Source organism: Rana temporaria, chromosome 2 (genome assembly GCF_905171775.1).
Source record: "Rana temporaria chromosome 2, aRanTem1.1, whole genome shotgun sequence".
Taxonomy (NCBI): Eukaryota; Metazoa; Chordata; class Amphibia; order Anura; family Ranidae; genus Rana; species Rana temporaria.
Genome location: NC_053490.1, coordinates 272979168 through 273002499, shown reverse-complemented (window position 1 = coordinate 273002499; position 23332 = coordinate 272979168). Strand labels below are relative to the sequence as shown.

General features: G+C 43.4%; 1 protein-coding gene across 1 annotated transcript in view; it reads left to right on the top strand.

The window, feature by feature from the left end:
• KIAA1522 (KIAA1522 ortholog) overlaps positions 1-10835 on the top strand; it is a 53371-nt gene extending 42536 nt beyond the window's left edge. Inside the window, exons 5-7 of the mRNA XM_040337022.1 lie at positions 2219-2335; positions 2448-5246; positions 8070-10835. Coding sequence (XP_040192956.1) covers positions 2219-2335; positions 2448-5246; positions 8070-8074 — 2921 coding nt within the window. The 3' untranslated portion in view covers positions 8075-10835. The remainder of the gene's footprint in view (positions 1-2218; positions 2336-2447; positions 5247-8069) is intronic.
• Positions 10836-23332: the final 12497 nt, after the last annotated feature.

The window sequence follows — 23332 nt, the reverse complement described above, 5'->3', positions numbered from 1 at the left end:
AATTTTCCATGCAAAATAATGGTAACACTTTCAGCACCTAAAATCTGAAAGAATCATACTGCCAGGGAGGTTAATATAGGCTTAACTGTAGGTAAAAGTGGTTGTACTGAGTTTACAACCACTTTAAAGCGTTACTAGATCCACAACAGTAAAATCAGTCTGTATATGCAGTAAAGCATGCTTGTTATAATCACTGTGGAGCCTAAGGGGTTAATCATCTGCATTGTGGAAAAAGACTGTTTGATCCTGTATGCACATATTCTCCTCTTCTTCCACCGACTCCAGAACAGGTCCAGATAAGACAGAGCCTTTGGAGTAAGGCTGCACATGCTTAGTTTAAAGTATTTTGCTAGAGGGTTTTTTTTTTCCCCTTCGGAGAGTGAATGATCAGCACAGGGTCAATCAGCACTGTCCAGACAGAGGGTCGGGGGTCCTGGATCCTGATAGGACAGCTCAGTGCAGTATTAAATAAGCTTTACCAGGAACTGTCTGCTATATACTGCTGATGAGAAAAGGTATTTAGCAGTTTATATTTACTAAAATAATTGCATTTCCATGTTCTGTGGCAGACTAGATTTAGGGAATGGTGGCTTCTGGGTTTAGCAACACTTTAAGAACCACATCCAAGCAGTGCAGAGAAATCCCAGACAGAAGAATGGAAGCACAATGTCTTGGTTGAGATGAAAGGCCAAAACCACCTTATCAAAGAAGGGGGCTCTAGGCCTCCTTACAACTTTGTCCTTGTATAAGATCAAAAACTTTCCCTTTGTGCGCACCCGTATATTCAAGGCCTTGATTTAGCTTGGGAGCACCACAAACTGATAATATTTGCTGATGTTATTTTGTTTTATGTCTCCTCACCTATCTCCCTACCCAGTTTGTGTAAGGTCCTTTACAATTTCAGGGCCATCTTACATTTACATGTAAACGAAACCAAGTCTAAAGCCCTTAACCCTTGACCCCGGATCAACTTTTGGGGATTCAGACTAACTACAGGTTTTCCTGGCCCGCCTCCCTGCCACATCCTGGCATTGAATTAACCTTATCATTTGAGTCCCTATACCGGGTGAACTACCCCTCCTTGTGCAGGGACCTAGCAGGCCTTATGGTCTTCTGGACGTCCTTGCAGATTTCTTGGTCTGGCCCTCCGCATGACCTCTTTGTTGAAACTTCTCCTATTCTAGAATAGTATTCTACTATTTCATAGTCTTACCGATGCCCATACCAAACAACATTTTAAGAATTGAATGACGTAAGCTACTTCACTTTATCTGGCTGCACCATAGACCCTATTTTTCTGCTCCAGTCCTGTACCGTTGTAGGGTGACAGGAAGCCTGGTAATGCCAACCTCAAGCTTTGCTATTATGCTGAACAAATTGCCCTTCTCGTCTCCCTCCACACCACCACCAAAATGCCAATCTGGGTACACTTAGTAATAGCCAAATACTTTTCCCTCCCTGTCTAAAATGTCATATTTGACCACCTCCCCTGGAACGTGTGGATCCTTCCCTATTACACTTTCTGCGCCAGTGGGACCTTGTTAGATAGAGCAGGAACCTGATTTCTCCCCACTTGCCAATCTCTCGGGCGGCATCCTAGACACCCCCCCAATTCCTTCCAGCTGATGATAATCCTTTGACTTCCCATTGGTGGCATAGGAAAGGAACCAAATACATCTACAAACTTCTTGCCCTTGACGGTGTCAAATCTTTCCAGTATCATTGGGAACATTGGCAATTACCAGCTAATGAGGCCTTTCAGTACCTCCAGGTACGTTCAAATAAATGACCACATTCATAGCTTACTAAGATGTAACACGGAGCTCCCAAACGCTTAACTCTGTTTGAAAATCAATGCCAAAAGACCCCCATTTTAAAAGGTCTGGTCTCCCATATTTATTCCTCACTTCTTAACTCCATAGGCCTCCATAAACTCCTGTATATAGACAAATGAGAGAGACCTCACTGCAGCCCCAGACCAAAACACATGGAATAAGATTTAGTTCCTACAAATGCTTCCAAAACATCTTGGCCCTGCTTACAAGCTACTCAAAAACAGAAATATTAATTTTCTATGTCGAGGAACAATTGGATATTTATAAATACTCAGGTCATTATAAATTAGCTTAAAAGTAGGCAAGAGGTACAAGTGTTCTTAAGGTAAACCATCCTGGATGTTACTTTAAAAAAATAAAAATACATTTTATTTTCTCTATAGGCTCCACATTTAGGCCTCATGACTCACCCAGTTGGTCATCAGGTAAAGCAAGAAGACGACGCAAAGAGAAGAGAGCAACTGTTGTAGGAGTTCCACAGCACATTGCAGCAGAACTTGGTAAGCCAGTAAAGAAAATGGGTGTCAATGTGATTTTTTTATTTTATGTTCTGTTAAAATCATTTAACAATTACATTTTTATAATATGATGTTTTCTCCATTTTATCTGAAGGTCTCCGTACACCTTCCTTTCATCGTGGGATCCATGAATTGTTTTCCAAAGGACAAAGACGGCCATGTGAAAAGGCAGCTACAACTCCAACAGTGAATGGGGTACAGCAAGATGGGGAAGAATATGTTGTTATTCCTACAGTGGACGGTATGCCTGCTGAAGTCCCACACAATGGAGCTCACATTTCATTGGCTGCTGTAGAGAAAACAGAAGCTGCTTTGCAACGACACATAGAGAAGGTGTATCAAGATGACAGTTGTATTGGTTGGAAGACTGGTCAGAAGATATCCCCACTCATCATTCGCCCAAAGTCTTTAGCTGTCCCTGGGATGACTACATATTCATCCCAGAGTGACCCAGTAAGTCCTGTCATGTCTATTTCACCTCAAGGAACCTACATGTCTAAAATCATTCCAAATGCAGTTCTTCCTCCTTTAGTTGATGTGGTTGCCTTGACTCGATCTAGCGTTCGAACTTTAAGCCGTTGTAGCCTGGCTTCAGCAAGTCCTGCTTCAGTCCGTGGCTCATTGCATCGGGGAAGGGGTATGTCTTTCTCTAGTGAAACATGGAGCCGTTCACAATCCACAGAGACCATTGTGTCTGATTCTTCCACCATATCCTCTCGAGGTGGTGAAAATATGTTGGAAGTAAGTGAAAAGCATGAATCTGGACTAAGCACTGGCCGGGCATCTCCAGCCCCTAGCACAGGTACCCAAGATGGATCTGATGCTGCCAGTCTGTGCAGCGGTCGCTCATCCGTTCGTAGTGTTTCATTACGAAAAAGCAAAAAGGCTCCTCCACCTCCAAAACGTACCTTTTCATTACAGCAGCAGAGGGAAATGGGACTTCCACCCAGGCCAGAGAAAAAGACCTCAACCAAGACTAGTAATGCCCGGGACCCTTGGGTTCCACGAACAGAAAAAACAACGGTAGAAAATGAGGTGTTTTTACCAAAAGTAAGCTCACCTACTCGATCAGATCGAACATTGTCTCCATCTAGTGGTTACTCAAGCCAGAGTGGGACGCCAACATTGCCTGTCCGTTCTCTTCTCGAGTCTCCAGGTACTCGTAGGAAAACCCCACCTAAGCCAGAAAGATCCAGTCTTAAGTCAGCATCAAGCATTATTACAAGCTCTTTTTCTGCTGAAAACAATTCTCTGCACCTTGAAAGTCCCCCAAGATCTGCATCATCAATGGGAGATCAAGAGCAGCAAGACATAATTCCCCCGCATCCAAATGTACCAGCCCCTACTTGCCCACCACCCATTCAAAGTATTGACTTTCTGGTAACCCCAGTTGCAACTCCCGCCCCTTCTCCACCCCCATCTCATCACCCCACACCCCCACCTGTACGAAAGTCAGAGTCAGATGCTGAGATTCCACCCTCAGCATTGGAACAGGCAACACACAAAGAATCCTTGTGGCCTCCACCTCCTCCAGAGGACCCTGATTTGCAGGACTTCTCTATGGCAGATTTCCCCCCTCCTGAAGAGGAATTCTTTTTGCCCCCACCACCTTCTTCAGAACCAGTTAGTAATAGTGTCACAAGTCTGACTGTCCACAGTAATGATAACAAGTCAATGACTGAAGCACAAAAAAATCTCTCCAAGGTCGCCAAGAATGAGATGCCTTTGGACATTGTTGAAACGCAACCTGATTCTGTGCCTTTAACAAATGCAAAGCCTTCAGATACAGCTGTAATTGCTGTTAATTCAGAGACACCCATTACATCTGTGTTTGACACTGAAAAAGACCTTCAAAAATCTTCAGTGCCTCCCACAACAAAAGCAGTAATAGTACCCTCAGCTGCAGATGATTCAGAGAAAATTTTAATACCACCAATAGTATATAAACCACATTTTGTTGCCACAGCAGCAGCTGGAAATGCTGAACCTAAAGAAAAACTTGAAGTCAATGTACCACAAAACACATTGGGCGATCAATCTGTTTGCAAGCAGGAGTCTAAAGTTTCCATTGATAATTCTGAAAGCACTATATCACGGTCTCCTATGGATTCCTCTGCATCTGTAATGCCATCACCTGCCGTTACCACTAGCTCAGCCCTTTCACCTGCAGGAGCGTCGCCTCTTCAACTGTCAAATGTATGGAAGCCAGTCAGTGCTCCAAGCTCCAAAAAACTGTCAAACAATCAAGGCACCATAGCTCAACCAAAAGAAGATGCAAGCTTGCCTATAGTAACCCCTTCCTTGTTGCAGATGGTTCGTTTGCGATCTGTGCAAGCCAGGGTCCCACAAACTCCATTTTCTCAAATCCCTTCAGGAATTCCTGCTCCCCAAAAACCTGTGCGCAAGTCACTCTCTATCAGATCTTCTCAGGGATCAGATTCATCACAAGGAGAAAGCCCCACATCCACACAGCCATCTCCAAGTCCACAAAAAACACCAGATTCCCCCTCTGCACACAGATCATCAGCCTCCGCAGCTAGTTTTGTATTTGCTAGAGGATCCAAGAAGTTTGGGTTTGAGCCTCATGTTTTACAAGAAGCTGAGTCATTAAAAAGAGACTTGGTAGCAGAAATCAAATCACCAGGAGGACCACGCAGCCCAGATGGAAAACCCCCAATACAGCGTAAACCTAGCAAAATCCCCCCACCTGTAGCAAGGAAGCCATCAGTAGGAATGCCCCGGACTCCTACAAGCCCTTCAAATAAAACAGGTGGCACAGCTGTCAATGTAGTCACATCACAGGATGCAATATCAGTTCCACCTTTGTCTGGGACTACTGCAAGTGGAACACTGGAAAACCATGAGCAGCAGCACACAAGCCCAATAGAACAAGGTAGCTTGCTTTATTTCTCATATTCCTAATGTACGATGTAGATAAAATGTTTTTAGTTGTATCACCCTAAAATAAATCCACTATAGCTTTTAAAAGTTACCATCAATAATCCATTTGTGACCCAGGCATTTCATGAAGCTATGTAGTGTTGTAATCTGTTCCCTTCCTTGACATTGTTTCTGTAGACTTACAGGCATATTCAAATTGAAATTAATGTAAGTGAGAACATGTCAGTGATGTAGTCAGATTTATAGGTCTTACCAGGGCTAAGAACCAGGAATAAAATAATCTTACTAAAAATGTTAACATTTTGATGATATTCTAATTTTATGAGATGCACCTGTATATACACACAAAAACAAAAATATTGCAACCTACCAAGTCCTTCCATGTGGTGGTTGCATTCGTTTTTACTTGTCTGGCTAAAAACATTATCAACAAGTACAGAAATGTTTCTGGAGTACAGTGCAGGACACTGATTCAGAGACAACTTTGTTATATAGTCTGGTACCTTCAGGTGACTGGACACTGGCAGAAAATCTTTGAGGACTCCCATATAACCCATCCCACTCCCAGCAACCCTGAACTCTGTAGCGAACAATTAAAGACCACATTGAAGAGGGGTAGGCTGTGTCCTGTATTATACTCCAAGTAATGGACTACAGGCAAATAAAGAATCCCATTTTCTTTATCATACAGCACAGGACACAGGCAGATTCAGAGATGATTGGAACACCCCCAAGGAATACCAATAAGGCAAGGGTAACGCAGCAACAAAATCAGGCAACAAGCCTTTAATAAAACGGGAGGGGGCAGACACAACTTAAACAGCAACCTAAAGAATTTTGCGCCCAACAGCAGCATCAGCCAAGGCTTAAACATCTACCTGGTAAAACGTAGTAAACTGAAGAACAGGTGGCAGCTTTAAAAAAAGAAGTATGGGTTTTATTTTATTTTTTTATTTATATTTACCTCGGTGGATGGAGCATCAGACCGATGCTCCATCTGTCCCCCGCCATCTCAGCACTGTGAACCGAGCCACCAAACACCGCCGATGGTTTGGGTTCTTAGAGATCACTGTTAGTCAGCGTCTTTCCTCTCTGCTTCTCCACGCTCATTGAAGTGCTGAGCAGTAGAGGGGTGGGGAGAGGCTGTCTCAGCAGGTCACTGAGACGCTGAGACTGCCATCAATCAAGGCAGCTGGCGGATTCCAACTTGGAAGTCGTGATGACGAATTTCCCCCGACTGATGGCAGTGACGTCACCGGAGAGCGGATTTCAGACCGCTTTCCGCTGAAAACGGGTCACAGGAGTGCAAAACAAATTGCATTCATGTGACCCTTAGGAGAAGCCCAGCCTAAAAAGCTCAGGCTGGACTTCTCCTTTAACAATTTGCAATCCAGAAGCCTAATGCTAAAAGGTCCAGGAGGATATAGCCGAATAAGCCTTCACCGGGAATGCTAGCATAGAACTGAGTATTTCTGGGAGCTGGAGGGGTTCAGTATCTCCATATAGTCCATTTGTGTCTGAATATGCCCTTCTCTTGTACTATATTGATCAAAAAATACCTGTTGATCTTGCCAGAAATGCAATGTCTTTGTCACTTTGTGAGATGAACTGAAGGCACAAACAACTTTTTCTTCCTTCTGTAAATGACTAACCCCCATCAATTAACTAGGTAATAAAAAGCCAACATATTTGACGTCTACCTGTGTGACAACCATGGCTCTCTCCTTAGATAATGGAGAAACTAGAGTAGACACGAAGGGACAATAGATATGGTATTTTAAAAGGGAGAAAAGCCTGAAAAAAAAAAAAGAAAAGAAAACCAAAGCCAACGATACATGGGTAGCAATTTGGCGGGTTCACCAGGGACTGGACAAATTTCGATCCATGTATGGGCAAAATGGTTATACAAAAGTTGGTCTACCGATTTACTTCTATACAACCGCTCTGTTGGAAAATTTCTGCTGGATTAATACTGCAAGTAGATTAATAATGCAAAAGTCACTCACATTCAGATTTACTCTGCAAATCAACAAATAGCTTTTACTTCAGAGCCGGTTCACACAGGGGCGACTTGTCAGGCGACTCAGCCACCTGACAATTCATGCTCCGCTCTATTCAATTGGACCGTTCTAATAGGAGCAACTCAAGTTGCTCCGACTTAGAAAAAGGTTCTTGTACGACTTTGCGGGCGACTTGCATTGATTTCAATACAGAAGTCATTTTGCAAGTCGCCTCTGAAGTCGTCTTGAGATCGCCTTTCCGAGTCGCCACCAAAGTCGTGCCGCCCATGTGAGAACCGGGTCTTAGAGCAGAAACAGTTAGGGATCTGCAACAAATTTTGTCCTTGCAATATAAATCACCCAGAGAAAAAAAAAAAAATTCTCAATAAAAGTGGTGGTACTCTTTGAGCTCTCTTGGTGTTAGACTCCCAAGCCCTACGAGCTCTGTATATTTTGTTTTACTCTTTACCCTCCTTTGGTAGCTTCTCTTGCACATAGTACTGAACAATGGGCTTTCTGATGTATGCTACACAGTAACCTGTTGCCACGATAAGTTGCATAGCATTGCGTAGCTAACACCACCGTGAGAACCTTGTGTTATCCCTTAATAACTGACTGCAGCTACTCATTATTTTATGTAGTTTTGTCTCTCATGAACTCCAATAGTGAATTTGTTTTGCTAGAGTCTGCACACCATTCCCAATAACTGTTCAGAGTTTCTCACATACTGTTTCGGGTTTATTTTAACTGATGGGATAATTATGGCATAATAATCTGCAAATACAATTAGTAAAAATCATCTCTATTTTTTTCAGCCTAGAACTGCTGCGAATACAACTACAAGTTCTGATGTCTCAGGGACACCTTTGCGATGCTCTGCGAGACTCCAAACTACTGGATTTACAAGATTTGCCTTAACTGTGTATAGTCTTGGTATTTATGCAACAGTTGGTGTTGGTTTTCACTTTAATGAATCAGAACTTTGCAATCCTTTCCTTGGACCACTGTATTGTTAAATTTTGAGTACTTTGATAGGAGTGCCACCTAGTGGAAAGAAAGTCTACTGCAGCATGACAGTCTGCACGGCAACACCCTTGGTACTGAATCTCTGAAAAGAATTGCAATGCACAAAGCTGTATTTTGGTGTAAATTTAATTTATGTAACATGCTAGACCAGTTTGTCTAGCATTATGTATCATAAGTAAGCACATACAAGTCACATCTCGTCTCTGAAGTCTTAAAAAAAAAAAAAAAACATATCTGTTGGCTTTAAGCTTAGGATTTTCCACAAGAACGTAAAGATAAGAACTTCTTTCTGTAACACTGCAGCTAGGACTGTGGTGTTCACACAAGTCTTGGTGCCATTCCAGCTCCCTGTTAATTTGTAGGGGGAAAAGAAAAAAAAGGAATGTTTTATTTTCATCCCGAAAGGATATTCAAAGGAAGTCATGTTTAAAAATTGTAAGCCGTGCAAATACTATATCATCCATCCAATAACTACTGAATCAACAATCTAAGCTATACAATCACGCATTGGGAAAATGATCATGGACTGTATTTTAATGGCCCCTGATTTACTTTTTATTTTTTTAGAGCAATCTATATGAAATCAGCCTTGATGGCTTACATCTGGAGGAGTCAAGTGCCATATGAATCTCTGTTCTGGTTTTCCTTCCCACCTGGCTGTATGACAGAACCCCTTATTATAGTATCAAGGAAATGCTCAAAATTATGAACACTTGGGCTTGATCAAGCTTTCTACTGAGGAACTTCTAATTGTTTTATATCTTCCATTGTGTGTTTTATAGGTTAGACTATGCACCTTATGGTTCAGTGTTAAAAGTCTTAAAGCACATTTATTATTATTCAAATAAGCAAAAAGCTCAATAATTGTACATTACTATAACGGATATAGGCATGCTCTGATTCTAATGACACTGAAATCTGCAGCAAATATCAATCTTTAATGGTATAAAGCAAGGAGGTCACTGCTGTGCTACATTTGTTAATGTAATCACCTTATTTATTCAAAACATAAAATCAGAATTTCATGAATGTCAAAGATGCAAGCCCATCATCAGACCACAGAATGTAGCACCCCTGAGGGTAGTAGTTAAAACAGGTCACCATACTGCCTTAAATCAACAAACTGCCTTTATCTATGTGCAAAATAGTAGATCAGACTAGAAAACCACTCGTTATTTAGGTTGATAAATATTTAGCTCTGTCTTTCTTGGTGCATATGACCAAAAACTGCACACGGCTTCCAGAAATGTATATATTAGTATGTTAGTAATCTTCCCAGCAGTACTTTTGTGTGCCTCAATATTTGTTTTCATTTATAATTATTCATGAGTATTCTGCTGGTGCTGCATTTAATTTCTGCTCTCGGGGTGTTGGTCGACCTGTGTGACATGCCCCTATCCAAGCTTATGAGAAGCACTGTGTACCCAGTGTAAAATGGGTAATGTTTGTATAGGATTATATGTGACCCAGCTTCGGGTGCCACAATGAATACTACTACATAGTGCCTAGTGGGCTGGTGAGACAGAAGTAAGTCCCCCACATTGTGCTGTTTTTTATGGGCCGGATCTGCACATGTTGCACAGACAATCAGGCACTCTATATCCCCACCCCCTTTAGATAGTACAAGTATTACCAATTAGGTAAACCGTTTTCTTTTGAAGGGTAATTCCACTAAACAGCATTCATGGATTATAAAGAGGGCATTGTTAAAATGTTACATTTGTGCCCTTTTCCTCTGGTATTCGAATACCCTGCAGGAAAATAGATTGCCCAGGATACAACATACACTGCCAAAGTAGCATGTCTCTTGCTCTTTACTCACATAAAAATCTTACAACAGTATGCCTAGTTGAGATGACTGAACAGTTGATGGTATGCAGTGAATTGAGCTGATCTGATACTTTCCATGTACTTTACTGGTATGGTATGGGTTTTTATAGTAAGCACATGATTTGAATGATTTTAATACCTAATTTAAAGTAATTTTTGAGATGTAACATTTTTATAAGCTTACTCTTTTACAATTGTTATAGCATTAAATTTACAGATTGGTTGATTAGCCATCACTGGGCAGTACATGTACAGTCTCTCTCTTTACAGTAGTTGAGATATCAACCATATTTGGCGTCCATTGTTTTTCATATAAGTCAGCTGGCACACAACCCTGCATTATGGCTTTGTCTAGTTCCATACACAAACAATTCATAAAGAGAAGGTGTCCAATTCATTAGAACATACTGATGAGATTATTTCCACATAAACAATAGAATGACTAAAGAAAGAGAAAACGGTTTGGGACTTTATATGAGGCGATAACCTGGTAGGGCCATCTGCCTTCATCCCTATCTATATGAATAAAAAGAAAGAAAAATAATGGGACTTTGTATGGAAGCACGCAAAAAAGTCAGATTTATTGGATGACAAAGTAGTATATTGGTTGATTAGTAATAATGGGCTCTATATTAAAATATAATTCATATAACTACAATAAGGTAGATTGTCACATGATTGTAAATAAGATAAATAGATAAACACATGATACACACAATGAAAAATAGGTAAAACTCGAATACAGCCAGTGATGAATAGAAACATGGCATAGGACAGCGCTACGTGTTTTGTGGAGGTTATACCCACTCTTCAGGAGCATGCACCTGACTCGCCTCTATAATAAAGTGAAGAAATTGCTATGTGGTCTAACCATATCAAAAAACAGGAAGAAGAAAAGGTAAAAAATAAAATACAATTGGAAAATAATAAAGCCCCAATTTCTGAGATACTCTGTGAAAGAGCCACCAGGAAATTGGACCTATATGGACACAGCCGTCACACACCCACCAACGTCAAGCCAGCGTGGGGGGGGGGGGAGGCGTCAACGATTGAGCGGCTAATCCGCCCACTGTTGGTGCGGATAGCAGTCCTCCCATACATCCGCGGGATGTAAAGGACGCCAAAGAGATGGCACCACAGAATGATGCACTCTCTGGCGCAAAGGTGTGACGCTGATGCATAGCAAGAGACCTCCCACCCGCCCAAGGGGAAGGGGGTGGAGGAGAGCCTGCAGTAGGCATCGCAGCTCACAGTCGAGATAGGAGCCACTGAGCTCCTGTAACCAGACCATGTGACGCACAGCAAGGGGAAACTAAGCATAAAGAAAAGGAATGATATACTTAGTTACATCCCTAATCTTGTACAGAGAGGGGAAGGGGCAAAATAATACATGATAGAATTACTCAAATAGAAGTGCAGTATATATGCTATTATAGTCAGACCTAACTATGCATGAACTGCGTTCTTCCATCCCTGATATGTATAAAGGAAAGAGAAAACGGTTTGATAAGGCAATAATCTGGTAGGGCCATCTGCCTCCAAACCTATAGCTATATGAATAAAAAGAAAGAAAAAAATGGGACTTTGTATAAAGCACACAAAAAAGTCAGATTTGGTGGATGAAAAAGTAGTATATTAGTTGATAGTAATAATGGGCTGCATATTAAAATATACTTTTTATATATATATATATATATCTCATGGGCGTCCGCTCCATAGGGCAAGGGGGGTCGTTTGCCCCCCTGGAATCGCCAGGGAGAGCCAGGAGCAGGGCCGAACTGGCAGGGCCGAACTGGCCCTGGGGCTGCTTTAATCGGCGACTGCAGCGCTTCCGTCCTTCTGTCCTCCGGCACTCGTATTGTATGTCATGGAGCTGGGTCTGTGTGCAAGGTCCCGCCCCCCTAGTTCGGCTCGTCTGATAGTCTTCTAGTATTTCCGCCTATCACACGAGCCAAACTATGGGGGGTGGGACCTTGCACACAGACCCAGCTTCGTGACATACAATATGAGTGCCAGAGGGAGGGGAGCGCCGTTTTTTATAGTTTACCAGGGCTGTGCTTTGTTTGTGCCAACATCTGTTGCCACAGGTAACACTAGACTATTTTCTGATGTGTTTTTAGCAAGTCTGGAAACGCAGAGCAAACACAACACAGAGTTATAGCCTACGGCATAGTTTCCAGTTGTCCATTATTTAGAGTGCCTGTCCCTCTTCTGGAATCAAATCCATTTGCCCCTTATTCCAAAAGGTTCCTCTTTTAGACCTGAAATAAATATACTGTCAATAAAGTGTAGTGTTTCAGTCAAGGGAAAGGGGTTCTGTGTAATGTAAAGGGGTCCAGTGATGCAGGGTGCTGTGTAATGTAAAGGGGTCCAGTGGTGCAGGGTGCTGTGTAATGTAAAGGGGTCCAGTGGTGCAGGGTGCTGTGTAATGTAAAGGGGTCAAGTGATGCAGGGTGCTGTGTAATGTAAAGGGGTCCAGTGATGCAGGGTGCTGTGTAATGTAAAGAGGTCCAGAGCTGTGGGATGCTTGTGTAATGTAAAAGGGGTCCAGAGCTGTGGGGTGCTGTGTAATGTAAAGGGGTCCAGAGCTGTGGGGTGCTGTGTAATGTAAAGGGGTCCAGAGCTGTGAGGTGCTGTGTAATGTAAAGGGGTTCAGAGGTGCAGTTGTGGAGAGGGGGTACACAGTAGTGACAAAGAGATATTTAAGATGCAGGGGGCACAGTGGGGTGTTTTTACATTTTAATGTGGGGGGCACTTTTAACCCCCGCTAGGGGTTGAAGAAAGGGTAAAATGTGACTGTGTATCGCCGCTGCCGAAGCGCGCCCCCCCCCCCCCCCCGAAAAAATTATTACGATCAACTAATATACTACTTTTTCATCCAATAAATCAGACTTTTTTGTGTGCTTCATACAAAATAGAATGACTAAGACTGGCAATGTATGGCAAATGAAGCCATTCATCTACCCCTGTTGCAGGAATCCAATGACCCATAAAAAAAATGCAGAAGTCTGTGAAAGCATTTTTTAAGATACAAATGGTAAAAAAATATATATATATTTCCTGAGAGAAATCAGATTTGGTCAATGCATGGCAAATCATAAATAAGCTTGGCTCTAATGCCAGTTTTCCCAACTGCCTGCAAACATACAGCTTCTAGGCAATGTCATCACTTACAGGCATATAGTGTTGATGCTTAGAGGAGCTTTGGCATGACAATCCGTTTTAATGTGCTTCAAAGCACTTCTGGGTGTACATCAACTGCAGTTGCCTTATCTGACAGAGGTTCTGAGTTTTCTTAATCAGTGTTACTTGCGCACAGCTGTCAGGAGGGTAGGACCTTTCTGCATCACCAATACTGATGGGTTGCTCAGAGCCAACCAATCGGTAGCACTTCCTGAACACCAATCTTATGTACCCGCACTTTAGTGCCAAGGCTTGAGCAAGTCCAAAACAGTTGTCAGGTAAGAGTAGGGCGATTTCTGCATAGTAGGTAGGTGAGGGTGGGAAATAGGATAAGCAGTTAATAAATCTCTTCACCAGGCAGCTGAAAAATGTGTTTTACACTGGCAGATGATGGGCATGAATATTGTGATTGAATTACACCAAATCACACCCTTGCTGAACACCATTTAGTGGAGCTACACTTTGAACAGAAAAAAGGGGCTGTAAAAACCACTTGAATATGAACATAATCATTTTTGGTAAAACAAAAATAATGCCTTTGTATAAACGAAAATTCTGACTTTTACTGGACCCAGACCATGTATTAAAGACCAAACTGAGTTTCCGCTTTTAGTTGACAATATATGTCAGAAGCTTTGATTGAAAATCTGTATGAAAATCTTTTTATAAATGCCGTAAAAAAGAAAATCTGTGTTACTTTCTGTGAATGCACAAAAAACAAGAAATAAATCAATATAGTATTTTAATTTAACAATGTACATTCTTCTGATAAGAAGGTACCGTATTTATCAGCGTATAACACGCACCCTAACTTTAAGAGGGAAGTTTCAGGGAAAAAACTTTCCACAGCCCCCTGCGTATAACACGCAGGCAAAGTTTACCTTTCAGGGTAAAAAAGTGAGTGTTATACGCCAATAAATACAGTAATTGGAATGGTGATTGCAGATGCTGTCCATGTCACATGCACCTACTGATAAAAATAGGAAGTTTAATTGTTTTCCGGCTATGAGTGTGAGCCCTCAGGCACTGAATTAGTTAAAGATGGTATCTAATGCTGCTCACTTGTAGTATTTTACAGGTCACCGACCCTTGTTAAAGCTGCATTCAAACCTGAGCATTTTCAGCTCATAAAACGCTCATCTCAAAAGTTCAAAAACGCCCAACAAGCAAAATCCCATTCATTTAAATGGCCCTTGTTCACATCTGCGTTCTGTCGTCTGAAGCTCAAAAAAGTGCATGAGCTTCTTTTTGGGCAGATTACAGGCATTTTTCTGCTTTTTACATTGGTGACCTTTTTACCGCACTGAAAATCGCGGTAAAAAAATGTGAGACTTTCCGCCTGAAAACAATACACGCAGGTGTGAATGCAGCCTTATGCTGGCCATACACTCACAGAATTTTGGCTGTTTTGCAGATTGAACGATTATTTGTTAGTCGAAAGTAAATTGCCCACAAACTGACAGAATAAACAAGTTTCCATGATCGTCGTTCCCGTTGGATAACAATAAAAAACATATATGAATTATACAAGACAGAATATTCTTAGTGTTTCAATTACAACATACACATATACACTTTAGTTGAAATAGTAAGTGCTAGTTCACACCTGCGCTAAAAATGCATGCACGGTGTTTTCCATGTATTCCAATGGCTCTATTTCACACCATGCAGTCAGTTTCCGGTGCAGAAAAAACAGAACTGCATCTGGTGTGAACTGGCCCTAAAAGTTTTTGCTTCAGATCCATGGACATTCCCCACTGCAAGTGTACAGTGCATCCGGAAAGTATTAACAGTGTTTCACTTTTTCCACATTATTCCAAAATGAATAAAAACATTATTTTCCTCAGAATTCTACAAATAATACTGCAAAATGACAACGTGAAAGAAGTTTGTTTGACATCTTTGCAAATTTATTTAAAATAAAAAACGAAAAAGTCCCATGTATATAAGTATTCACACTTTTTTGACGCATCTTTGGCATCAATTATAGCCTAAAGTCTTTTGAGTATGATGCTACACCTTGGCACACCAGTTTCTCCCATTCTTATTTGCAGGACCTCTAAAGCTCCATCAGGTTGGACAGGGAGCGTCGATGCACAGCCATTTTCATATCTCTCCAGAGATATTCAATTGGGTTCATGTCTGGGCCACTCAAGGACATTCACAGAGTTGTCCCGTAGCCAATCCTTTGTTATCTTGGCTGTGTGCTTAGGGTCGTTGTCCTGTTGGAAGATGAACCTTCGCTCCAGTCTGAGGTCCAGAGTGCTCTGGGGCAGGTTTTCATCAAGGATGTCTCTGTACATTACTACATTCAACTTTCCCTCGATCCTGACAAGTCTCCCAGTTCCTGCTGCTGAAAAACATCCCCACAGCATGATGATGCCACCACCATGTTTCACTGTAGGGATAGTATTGGCCAGGTGATGAGTGGGGCCTGGTTTCCTCCAGACATGACGCTTGCCATTTAGTCCAAAGAGTTCAATCTTTGTTTCAACAGACCAGAAAATGTTGTTTCTCAGGCCCCGTACACACGACCGGATCTATCCGCTGAAACTGGTCCGACGGTCGTCTGTACAGACTCACCGGACACGTCCGACCGACCGCCATCCCTCGCATGCGTCGTACTGATTCGACGCATGCGTGGAAGCTTTGACCTTCCAGGGCCGCCCACGTCGCCGCATCATCGTCGCGGCGACGGCGCGGCCACGCCCCACGTATTGTTTACGCGCGGATTTCTGCCTGATGGTGTGTACAACCATCAGACAGAAATCCGGCAGCCGGACGCAGCGGATCTGTCCGCTGAAAACGGTCCAGCGGACCGTTTTCAGCGGATAGATCCGATGGTGTGTACGGGGCCTTATGGTCTGAGACATTTTTTTATTTTTTATTTTTTTATTTTTAACCACTTGCCGTCCTCCCTATAACAAAATGATGGCGGCAAAGTGGTTTCAATATCCTGACTGGACGTCATATGACGTCCTCAGGATATTGAGCCGCTGCACGCCCCTGGGGGATTGTTGTCCGACGGAGACTCTTTACCACGTGATCAGCTGTGTCCAATCATGGCTGATCACAATGTAAACAGGAAAAGCTGGTAATCGGCTTTTCCTCACTCGCGTCTGTCAGACGCGAGTAGAGGAGAGCCGATCGGCTGCTCCTCTGACAGGGGGGGTTTGCGCTGATCGATTATCAGCGCAGCCCCCACGAGGATGCCCACACTGGACCACCAGGGATGCCACTAGACCACCAGGGATGTTCACCACAGGTATGCCCCCCTAGACCACCAGGGATGACAATGACAGAAATAATGGATGCCAATCAGTGCCCACAATGGATGCCAATCAGTGCCCACAATGGGCATCACTGATTGGCATCCATTAGTACAACACACTACAGTACATTAGTGCCACCTATCAGTGCCCATCCATGCCGCCCATCAGTGCCCATCCATGCCGCCCATCAGTGCCCATCCATGCCGCCCATCCGTGCCCATCCATGCCGCCTGTCAGTGCCGCATATTAGTGCCCATCAATGCCACCTTATCGTGCCCATCAGTGCAGTACCATCAGTGCCCATCAGTGAAGGAGAAAACTTACTTATTTACAACGTTTTGTAACTGAAACAAAAAAATAACGTTTTTTTTTCTAAATGTTCGGTCTTTTTTTTTATTTTTTTAGCAGAAAATAAAAATCGCAGAGGTGATCAAATACCACCAAAACAAAGCTCTATTTGTGGGAACAAAATGAGAAAAATGTAGTTTGGGTACAGTGTTGTATGACCGCGGAATTGTCATTCAAATTGCAACAGTGCTGAAAGCTGAAAATTGGTCTGGGCAGAAAGGTGTATAAGTGCCCTGTATGGTAGTGGTTAATAAATATTCAAAGATTTCAAACAAACTTCTTTCACCTTGTCATTATGGGTTATTGTTTGTAGAATTTTGGAATAAGGCTGTAAAATAACAAAATTTGGAAAAAGTGAAGCGCTGTACCTGTGAATATTTCCCGAATGCACTGCAATACAATGCCACGTTAGCGCCAATTCAGCTCCTTTGTAAAAAAAAGTGAAGGCATACTATGAGTTAAGTTCAGTGGGTGTCATGCACCTTGTTGGACTTATTCTTATTTACATCTAACTGGTCTGCACCAAGGTAGTCCAAAGGGTGGTGATAAATTGCGAGTACTCGGAATAGTCTGGTGTGGAAAGTGGGGTCCCCCAAGGATCTGTCCTGGGACCAATACTGTTTAATTTATTCATAAACAATCTAGAGGATGGGATAAACAGCTCAAACTCAGATTGCAGATGATACTAAGCTAAGCAAGGCATTAACTTCTATGTAGGATGTGGAAACCTTACAAGAAGGCCTGAACAAAATAATGGGGGGGGGGGGGGGACATCATGGCAAATGAGGTCTAATGTTGAAAAATGTAAGGTAATGCATTTGGATGCCAAAAATACGAATGCAAGTTACTCGCTAGGGGGAGAACCTCTGGGTGAATCTAGGATGGAAAAAGATCTGGGGGTCCTAGTAGATGACAGTTTCAGCAATGGCATGCAAAGCCAGGCTGCTACAAGCAAAGCCACCAGAATAATGGCATGTATTAAAAAGGGGATTCACTCCAAAGATAAAACGATAATTCTCTCACTCTACAAGACTCTGGTCCGGCCGCACCTGGAGTATGCTGTCCAGTTCTGGGCACCAGTCCTCAGGAAGGATGTCCTGGAACTGGAGAGTCCAGAGAAGGGCAACAAAGCGAACACAGGAACTGGAGGACCTCAGAGAAGCAGTTTAACCATAAACTGCCTAGAGGGTTCTTTACTGTCAAAGCAGTAAGGATGTGGAATTCTCTTACACAGGCAGTTTTATCAGCAGGGAGCATCTATAGTTTCAAAAAACGATTAGATGGGCACCTTAACGATCAAAACATACAGGGGTATATGATGTACTATTGACATACATACATACATACACACACACATCATAGGTTGATCTGGATGGACTGGTGTCTTTTTTCATTCTCACCAACTATGTAAGATAGAAAATTAAAGAAAACAAACAAACACAGCACACAGTAGCCACCTATAGGTCAGGCAGGCAACAGACATCTCAAACCAAGTGAACAGACAAGTAGCACCACTACCTCCTAGTGGACAGCAAAGAAGGGACACTCGTCTACAAGCAGCTAGAACAGGCATGTCCAAAGTCCGGCCCGGGGGCCAAGTGCGGCCCCCCTGTTGATTTAATATGGCCCCCCTGGGGATTTGGATATATATATTGTTTGTGGGCCCCAGGGGCACAAAAGATATATACTGTATTTATTGGCGCTGCCTTGGAGGGGACAGGACGAGCGCCGTCAGATTACATGAAGAGAAACTCCTGTTTACTCAGCAGCATCTCTATTGGAAGTCCCGTCTCCTGGGATGCCATTGGACAACTGTTCTGTCTATCATAGGAGGTGGGACTTTGTATTAAAGAGGCCACAGGATAAAAAAGAGATTCTCCTGTTTGTAATCTGTCGGCACTCGTCCCGCCCCCACCCTCTGCCCTCCGAGGCTGCAGATGGGCATCGTTCAGGCTGCACTAAGGGTAATGGTAAGGCTGCATTAATGACACATGTGAGGCTGCATTCATGGCACATGTGAGGCTGCATTCATGGCACATGTGAGGCTGCATTGGTTGCATTGGTAAGGCTGCATTGGTTGCAATGGTAAGGCTGCATTGATTGCAATGGTAGGGCTGCATTCATGGCACATGTAAGGCTGCATTCATGGCACATGTGAGGCTGCATTTATGGCACATGTGAGGCTGCATTGGTTGCAATGGTAAGGTTGCAATGGTGAGGATGCATTCATGGCAATGGTAAGCCCATGCATGTTATACGCCAATAAATACGGTATATCCAAATAACAAGCCCAAGCTCATCCTTAGTCCTAAGCAGCGCTATGTGATTTGTTGGGGCCACAAAAGAAATATATACATAGTATCCAAATAACACGCCCAAGCTCATCTCTTCACCACACACAGCCACAAAAGCAAGAGAATTTGTGTTGGGCAGTGTATTACTGCTCAGACGAACACACTTAGACTGAATTTTAATGGTTCAAAGAATGTCAGACAAAATAGTCGGCCCTCACGTATGTTCACTTAATCAAATCTGGCCCTCTTTGAAAAAAGTTTGGACACCCCTGAGCTAGAACAAGGATGGAAGTCCTTAAAAGGCACAAGAAAGCTACCTAGGCACTCACCAATCTCTCTGCAGGACTTCTTTGAATTTAGGGATTCTATCTTCACCCATCACGGCAGACAATGGGGATTAGTTACGAATACTGAAGAATGAGAAATTTGGTGAAGCTCTATAGAAACCAATCCGCTTTCAGGTTCTTTTTGTCAAAGCTTATTTGAACAAGCTGAAGTTAGAAGCCGATTGGTTATTATGAGCATCTGCACCAAATTCTGAGTACACCAGTTTTGGTAAATCTCCCCCAATAACTCATAGGACCCTCAGGGACTCGAAAGTGTTGCTTTTTTTTTGTTTATAGCACAAAAAAATAAAAACCGCAGAGGTGATCAAATACCACCAAAAGAAAGCTCTGTTTGTGGGGAAAAAAGGACATAAATTTTGTTTGGGTACTACATCGCACAACCGCAAAATTGTCAGTTAAAGCGCCACAGTGCCGTATTGAAAAAAAAATGGCCTGGTCAGGAAGGGGGTAAATCCTTCTGGGACTGAAGTGGTTAACCACTTGCCCACTGGGCACTTAAACCCCCTTCCTAACAGACCAATTTTCAACTTTCAGTGCTCTCACATTTTGAATGACAATTACTCAGTCAGGCAACATGCTACCCAGATGAATTTTTAGTATTTTTTTCACACAAATAGAGCTTTCTTTTGGTGGCATTTGATCACCACTGTTTTTTTTTTTTTGCGCTAAAAATAAAAAAAAGACTGAAACGTTTGTTAAAAAAAAAAAATTTCTTTGCTCCGGTTATAAAATTTAGCAAATTTGTAATTTTTCTTCATAAATTTTGGCCAAAATGTATACTGCTGCATTTCTTTGGCAAAATTAACCCAAATCATTGTATATTATTTGGTCTGTGTGAAAGGTATAGAGCAGGGGTCCTCAAACTTTTTAAACAGGGGGCCAGTTCACGGTCACTCAGACTGTTGGGGGGCCGGACTATAGTTTCAAAAAAATATGAACCTATGCACATATGTTATTTGAAGTACAAAAAAAAACAGGAAAAAACAATACAATATTTAAAATAAAGAACAATTTTAATCAACATAATCTTATTGGTATTTCACAGACTCCCCTCATCACAGAACCCCTCCCCATCACAGATCCCCCCATCACAGAACCCCCTCCCTTTCACAGACCACCCTCATCACGGAACCCCCATCACCGATTTCTCTCCATTACAGATCCCCCCATCAAAGATTCCCCCCGTATTAGGACCCCCCATCACAAAGCCCCCCAACACAAACTTCTCTCCATTACAAAGCCCCCAATAACAGACCCCCATCACACAGACCCCCAACACAAAGGGAGGGGAGAGGATAGGACAGAGAAGGAGCAGTCAGGTGGAGGGTAGGACAGAGTGGGAGCAGCCAGATGAAGGGGAGGACAGGGTGGATGCAGCCAGGTGGAGGGGAGGACAGGGTGGATGCAGCCAGGTGGAGGGTAGGACAGGGTGGGAGCAGCCAGGTGGAAGGTAGAACAGAGTTGGAGCAGCCAGGTGGAGGGTAGAACAGAGTGGGAGCAGCCAGGTGGAAGGTAGAATAGAGTTGGAGCAGCCAGGTGGATGGTATAACAGAGTGGGAGCAGCCAGGTGGAGTGGAGGACAGGGTGGATACAGTCAGGTGGAGGGGAGGACAGAGTGGGAGCAGCCAGGTGGAAGGAAGGACAGGGTGGATGCAGTCAGGTGGAAGGAAGGACAGGGTGGATGCAGTCAGGTGGAAGGAAGGACAGGGTGGATGCAGTCAGGTAGAGGGTAGAATAGAGTGGGAGCAGCCAGGTGGAAGGTAGAATAGAGTTGGAGCAGCCAGGTGGAGGGTAGAACAGAGTGGGAGCAGCCAGGTGGAGTGGAGGACAGGGTGGATACAGTCAGGTGGAGGGGAGGACAGAGTGGGAGCAGCCAGGTGGAAGGAAGGACAGGGTGGATGCAGTCAGGTGGAAGGAAGGACAGGGTGGATGCAGTCAGGTGGAAGGAAGGACAGGGTGGATGCAGTCAGGTAGAGGGTAGAATAGAGTGGGAACAGCCAGGTGGAAGGTAGAATAGAGTTGGAGCAGCCAGGTGGAGGGTATAACAGAGTGGGAGCAGCCAGGTGGAAGGTAGAATAGAGTTGGAGCAGCCAGGTGGAGGGTAGAACAGAGTTGGAGCAGCCAGGTGGAGGGTAGAACAGAGTGGGAGCAGCCAGGTGGAAGGTAGAATAGAGTTGGAGCAGCCAGGTGGAGGGTAGAACAGAGTGGGAGCAGCCAGGTGGAAGGTAGAACAGAGTTGGAGCAGCCAGGTGGAGGGTAGAACAGAGTGGGAGCAGCCAGGTGGAAGGTAGAACAGAGTTGGAGCAGCCAGGTGGAGGGTAGAACAGGGTGGGAGCAGCCAGATAGATGGGAGGTAAGTTCTTACCTTGGAGGGTAATAAAATAATCACTAGCTCCCTCCACTCGACAGCCTCATGGCATTTCTTCTCCTCTCTTCCTATTTCACCTCCCACTCGGCATGTTGGGGGCTGAACTCCTCTCAGGGAATCATCCTGGGGCCTGCTGGTATCCAGGACTACAATTCCCATAATGCTCTAGTTTCCCAGCTATTGGCTCTGAATGTAGCCAATAGGAGCAGGCATTGCCATGTGAATTCTCTGCTCAAGGAGAGGGAGGGGTGGAATTCCCCCGCAGCTGCGGCTCTGCCTGTGTCCCTTCTCAGAGCCTGTCAGTTTCATCGCCACTGCCTTGTCACTAGTTTCAGTCCACGGGCCGGGTAAATCACACCCGCGGGCCGTAGTTTGAGGACCCCTGGTATAGAGTCTACAAGCTATGGTGCCAATCACTGAAAATTGATCTCACCTGATGTACTGAAGGCCTATCTCATTTCTTGAGACACTAACCAGCCAGAAAAGTACAAATACCCCCAAATGACCCCTTTTTGGAAAGAAAACAATCCAATGTATTTAGTAAGAGGCATTGTGAGTTTTTTTAATTAAGATTTTTTTTTCTCCACAGAATTGGCATATTAACAACTTATTGCTCTCACACAGCATATACCCCAAAACACATTCTACTACTCCTCCCGAGTATGGCGCTACCACATGTGTAAGACTTTTACACAGTCTGGCCACATACAGAGGCCCAAAATGCAGGGAGCACCGTCAGGCGCTCTAGGGACATAAATTACACATATTTCTTGACTACCTCTTACATTTTAGAAGGCCCTGGAGCATCAGGTCAATAGAAACGTCCACAAAATGACCCCATTTTGGAAAGTAAACACCCCAACATATATTCTATGAGGCATAATGTGTCTTTTGAACATTGAATTTTTTTCCACAAGTTTTTGAAAAACGTGAAAAGAAAATGAAAAACAAATTTTTTTTTTAACACAAAGTTGTCCATTTATAAGATATTTTAACACATAGCATGTACATAGCAAAAATGACACCCCAAAATACATTTTGCTACTCCTGAGTATTGGGATACCACTTGAGAGACTTTTCCCCAGCCTGGCCACATACAGAGGCCAAACATGCAAATCTCATTTGACTACCTATTACACTTTTGTGAGACACTGATGGGCACTGTAGTGGCAAGGATGTGGCACGGATGAGCACTGATGCGACACGGATGTGGCACAGGTGAGCACTGATGTGGCAAGGATTAGCACTGCTGTGGCATGAATGAGTATGAATGAGCCACTGTACCAATCGGTGCGAGGAGAGGGGAGGAGCTGTACCGGACAAACTCAGATTTGTTGACAAGTGATTGCTCCGTCATTGGACGGAGGGATCACATGGTAAAGGGCTGCTGTCATTGGCCCTTTAACCTGT